General features: G+C 45.7%; 1 protein-coding gene across 1 annotated transcript in view; it reads left to right on the top strand.

Moving 5' to 3' along the window:
* The first annotated feature begins 1,141 nt into the window (after positions 1 to 1,141).
* LOC126183928 (motor neuron and pancreas homeobox protein 1-like) overlaps positions 1,142 to 6,000 on the top strand; it is a 311,998-nt gene continuing 307,139 nt past the window's right edge. The window contains exon 1 of the mRNA XM_049926276.1: positions 1,142 to 1,253. Within this exon, the coding sequence (XP_049782233.1) occupies positions 1,199 to 1,253 (55 nt within the window). The 5' untranslated portion in view covers positions 1,142 to 1,198. The remainder of the gene's footprint in view (positions 1,254 to 6,000) is intronic.

Genomic DNA, 6,000 nt, shown 5'->3' with positions numbered 1-6,000 from the left:
TGTGGACGGCTGTGATACAATACGCCGTTCTCCAGGGCTACATCAGCGCATCAGGTATTCCATGCGACGGAGAGTGGATGCATGTATCCTCGCTAACATTTTGAACATTTCCTGTAACAAAGCGTTTGAAGTCACGCAGGTACGTTCTGTTGCTGTGTGTTTCCATTCCATGATTAATGTGATTTGAAGAGAAGTAATAAAATGAGCTCTAACATGGAAAGTAAGCGTTTCCGGACACATGTCGATATATATTTTCTTTCTTTGTGTATGAGGAATGTTTCCTGAAAGTTTGGCCATACCTTTTTGTAACACCCTGTGTACTTGTGTTTGTTAATGTATATAGGAAGGTTGTAGGGAACGTAGTGAATGAGTGAGCGTATGAGAATTTCGTGACATAAATTGTATGTTTATATCGCAGAAGCAAAAATTCCGATCGACGGATATTAGTGAAACTTTCGTTTGCGATTGTTTCAGAAGGCCGTCAGAGTGAAGTAAATAGCTGTTACAGTTCAGCGGCCGCTGTGGAGGCACGTCCGGGATCTGTCAGAACGGAAAGAGGACGGTGATCCGTAGACGAAGCCGGCGGAAGAAAACTGAGTCGAAGATCCGGCGGGGAAGACGTCGCACCGAATCGGTTTCCGGCGACGGGCCGGGAGAAGCGCTACGCGGGACTGTGTTATAAGGGGTCAGGACGGAGTGTGAAGTGTGGGCGGCAGTGAGTGTGGAGCGGCAGGGCTCGGGTGCGGGCGTATGGCGCGCTGAGCAGCGGGCGCGCGCCGCCAAGCTGGAGGTGCGCTCCGAGCCCGGCCGCGACGGCCCGCCGGCGAGCCGCGGCCGCACCAGCTTCTGCATCGAGTCGCTGCTGGCGCGCGGAGACTCGGACAGCGGCGGCACCAGCCCGCCCCCGCCGCCCCCGCAGCCGCAACCGGCCGCCGCCGCCGCCGCCGCGGCCGCCGCGCTCGTGCCGCGGCCGGGCCTGCTGTTCTCGCCGCCGCCGCCGCAGCCGCCGCCGCTGCTCTACACCGTGTCCGGCTCCGCCTTCCGGCCGCCGCGCCAGGACGCGCCGCAGCCGCAGCCGCCCCCGCCGCCCCCGGGCTCCGCCTCCGCCTCGGCCGCCGCCTCCGTGTCGGCCGCCGTGGCCGCCGCCGCCGCCGCCGCCGCTGCCGCCGCCAGCGTGCCGCCCGCGCAGCACGTCCACATGGAGTGGCTGGCGCGAGCTTCGCTGCTCTACCCGCGCATCCCCGACCTCACAGGTCAGTAACCTACACTGCAACGCCTTATATACCATCAACATCTACATACGAACTACGGTCAGTGGCTGAGAGTACCTAGTACTACTCTCTGTATGCTTTCGTACGATCCCTGATAGCTTATCTTCGCTGGCCGTACGCACTATGTACGTTGGCGACAGTATGATCGTACTGGAGTCTTCCCCTTACGCCGATTCTCTTAACTTTCGCAGTAGTGTTCCGCGAAAAAAGTCGTCTGCCCTCCAGGCTTTACCAGCAAAGTTTGCGTGACCTTTACTTTATACTCGAGTGTTGATCTAACCTACAGATAAAAATCTAGTAGCACGTCTGTGAATCGCTTCGACGTCTTCCTGTAATCCGATCTGGTGGGAATCCCAAACACTAGAGCAGTACTCGAGATTGGATCCCAAACGTATTCTGTACACGGCCACGTTTATGAAACAACTACAGTTTCCTAAAATTTTCCCGGTAAACCGAAGTCCACACAATCCTTTCCTACAGCCGACTTCACGTGCCTACTCCATTTAATGTCAACGTTATATATTTAATAAACGTGACTGTGTTAAACTGATGAATATTTCGTCCGTAAGGGACGGCATTATGAGGGCTGCGACTGTTGACAAATACAAATAAAACAGTTTCTGCGTCAGACACTTGTTTATTTGGCCACTACGCGTTTCGATGCTTCACACCATCATGATCAAATGTTAAAATGTGTGTGAAATCTTATGGGACTTAACTGCTAAGGTCATCAGTCCCCTAAGCTTACACACTATTTAACCGAAATCATCCTAAGGACAAACACACACACCCATGCCCGCGGGAGGACTCGAACCTCCGCCGGGACCAGCCGCACAGTTCATGACCACACCATCATCTTCAGGTGGAGAACTGTTTATTTACATAGCTGGTGTTCATGAACTGTACAGACGGTCACTTCGAAGTAGCAGACCAAAGACAGCGTAGGGTACGTTGCGGCTTTTGCAAACGACAAAAATTGTTTGTTTAGAAAAGGCACCTTTGAGACTGAAAGACATGAAGTTCTGACAGTGAATTGTATTTACAGGAGCGGTAGAGTCGTAAAATGTATGCGTAACTGCTGCCTGATGCAAGTTCTCAGTAGCTATACTGATGTTTCACGACTCTACTGCTGCTGTAAATTCAGTTCACTGTCAGAAATTAATGTTTCTAATCTCGAAAGTGTCTCTTCTAAATATGCAATTTTTGTCACTTGCAAAAGCTGCAATATAACCTACACCACCCTTAGTCTGCTACTGTGAAACGACGTCTGCACTCTTCACCAACACCAGCTAAACAATGCTCCACCTGACGATGATGGCGTGAACCATCGAAACGCCTAATGGAAAAATAAGCAATTGATTGACGTAGAAACTGTTTTATTTGTATGTATCTAGCAACACAACACTAATACTATTTTAGAACATTATAGAACTGTTTTCCCCTATTCATCTGCATTAATTTACATTTTTCCACAATTAGATAGCTGCTATTCAGCACACCAAATAGAAATTCTGTCTGAGCCATGCTGTACCCTCCTACAGTCACTCAACGACGACTCAGCCCCGTACACAACAACATCAGCAAACAGTCGCTGGTTTCTGGCCACCCTGTCCGAGAGATCACTTGCGTATATGGGAAGAGATTTGCTCTGGCAAACGAGTTCGCATCCACACCGCATCAGTAAGGCTTTACCCGCATCCACAGATATTAACATTTTTTAAGTCGTTTTAACTCGTTGCAGCTTTGACGGTAGGCTTGCCCTTTGTCTTAAATATTAGTCTGCAAAAATCGGACCTCGTAATTTACATATAATTGACCAAGAACGTAGAGGTCGATCATGACCACATTTTAATACAGCATTGCCTGTCGTTATAATAAGGTATTTTAAATCCGTCTGTGCAGCTACAAGAAGGTGCGTATTGTTGTGACCAAACGCGTTTGGCTTGCTTGCTAAATCTAAAGACAGTTAACTACAATAAATATTGTGATTTGATTTTACTTGCGGTATTTTATGTCAGATTTTCTCTCACATCGGTAAGTGTCACACACAGCTGTAAGCGAAAATCGGACAAAAAAATCCCGCAAGAAAAGTCAAACCTCAATTTTTTTTGTAGCGAACAGCTTTTAGGTCTAAAAAGCAAGCTAAGTTATAAATATATTTCATTACAAACCACCGATGATGTTTCATATCCATAAAACGAAACGCGTTTGGTGACAAAAATACGTACTTACGTGTAGTTGCACAGATGGGCTTGAAAATACCTTTATAACTCTAAAGCAACTACGGACACTACGGCCACACAAATGAAGAACAGCCTGTCATATTCTTGATTTATTCCGAAAATTTTAACGTCCTGTTGTAATTATTGAAACAGATTTGTGAAATTATCTGTGAAACACTTGGAAGTCAAATGAAGTCGTGTTAAAAGTTGTCGTCACACATTGCATATTGTTTAAAAGTAATTACACAGTTCATTTATCAAATGTGCGGAATGTGGTGTTACAGAAGAAAGGAGGAAATCAGATGGATAGATCGAATAACTGATGAGGAGGGAATTAATCGAATTGGGGGAAAATGAAACTAATGTCACAATCTGACTAAAAGAAAAATTCGATTGCTAGGTCATATGTCGAGGCACGAATGAGTCGCCAGTTTGGTAAAGAAGGGTAGTGTGAGGTGGGGAATGGTTGTGAAAATTGAATTGAGGGACCAAGGAGCGAATACAGTACGCAAGGTCAACCAGATGTAGGATTCAGTAGTTATACTGAGATAAACACACTTACACAGGATAGACTAGCATGGGGAGCTGAATCAAACCAGTCTTCCGACTAAAAAATCACAACAACGGGTTAATTCATTATAATGTTGAATCATTCAAATTGCTACACTTCTCAGTGTATTATTTGTGACGTATGTGTACACAAACATGAGTCAGCACATGCGAAGATTACAGTGGATGGAGTATCCTAGACGAATCTTCACGTAGCTTTGTTGCTACTTTTGATAACTGCATAAGTGACGTCTGTTACCGTAGACGAAGCAGGAATGACTCAGACGTAAAGCAGACGGAAATAGAATGCACCTGTAATTGTCCTGAAACAACTATGAAGGACATAATGCTATATATAGCCTTTTAGATGCCAACAACGAATCTACCCTTTCCAGGACACTGCACAGCGAAGCAAATGTATTCGCGCTCCGTACAAATGGGAAATAATATTGACTTAAAAACAATGATCATTATTTTCATCGTTCCCATGCGATGAAAATAGATGAAAATTGAAATGTTGACATTGTCCTTCTATTTTTAACACCGAAGTAATTTTCACTGTGGATAGCAGTAGATGCACCCGCATCGGCGTAGGCATTTACCCGCGAAGTCAATATTAGTACGGATATTCGCGGAAATCCATGCGCACGCAGACCTCTACCCACGTGTTATCTATCTGTGTGAAATAAGACGAACAATAATGTATTTCGGTTACATCCAGATCGAGAGTCAGAAAGCCACCGTACAGTTGGCGGCGAGGCGTACGTAGTCCACCAAAATAATATCTGTTCTTCCTTTTTATTTGAGAAGAAAGCTTGTCTGTATAAGCTAGAATGTCTCTTTGTTTACCAATATGATAATTATGTGACATGTGTGTTGATGGAAGTAATAGATTTTTTGTATCATATCGGAACACGTGCACTCCGAATTTTGAGAGTGGGTTCTTTTCGCGCCTGTCTTGCAGACTCCCTCCTCGCATTTTGTTGAACAGTTCTGTAACGCTCCGCTCCGCACGAAACCGAGGCATAGCGCAAAGCTTTCCTCTGATCCTTCTCCGTCTTATCCGTTAATCTAACTTGGCAAAGGTCCCAATTAGACGAACAGTACTCCAGAACGCGCATTTCTTAAGCGGACTCCTTCGTGGGCAAATTACGCTTTCGTAGGATTATTCCCGTAAATTTCAGCCTGTTACTGCCTTACTCACGAACAGATTGATGTGGTCGTTCAAGTTAAAATTTCTGCAAGGAGATACTCCAAGACCCTTGACGATTATGACTACATCATCCGATGAATTGCCCCCAGTTTGGCAATATCGGACCTTCCTGTCTATTTACGCGCATCATAACACATGATCATCTCCAATTGTTCCCCTAATTCGTAACGCTTTTGTAATTACATTAGCTGCTAGTATATTTCGGCATCGTTTGCGAAAAGCCTTAGAGAGCTATACATGCTACTTGTTACGTCATGCACTAATTTCGTTTCTTATTATGTGTGTTCTAAAACAACGGACTTAGTTCTGTTTCCTCGGAAGTCCAATCAGATGTCTTTTCCTATACTCGTGAGCGTGTATGATATTAACTAGGCGACGGTGCGGAACGAGGAACACCGAATAAACCTGGATTTTGTTATCGATATCCTTCTGCATCTTGCGAGGAAACGGAGTCCAGTTTCACACGGTCGGTCCTTGTGGAACTCGAGTTGATTCCTATAGAGGAGACTCTCTCTCTCCATGAACTTTGTCATACACGAGCACAAAATGTATTCCGTAATTACCACCAAGGCGGGACATCTACAATTACATTTTTATTGCACATGACTCCGTAAGCTGTGTGACGGAGCATACACTGCACCCTAGAGTGAATGTCGGTGCGCTTGCCGTCACGGACATAAGGTGAAACGTATGTGAGTTGTGGGAATGAAGACGTGGACACATCGCTACCGAAACACTGAGAATA

This window comes from Schistocerca cancellata, chromosome 4, assembly GCF_023864275.1.
Source record: "Schistocerca cancellata isolate TAMUIC-IGC-003103 chromosome 4, iqSchCanc2.1, whole genome shotgun sequence".
NCBI lineage: Eukaryota > Metazoa > Arthropoda > Insecta > Orthoptera > Acrididae > Schistocerca > Schistocerca cancellata.
Note: the sequence above shows the minus strand (reverse complement) of the source record. Positions and strands in the feature narration are given on the sequence as shown.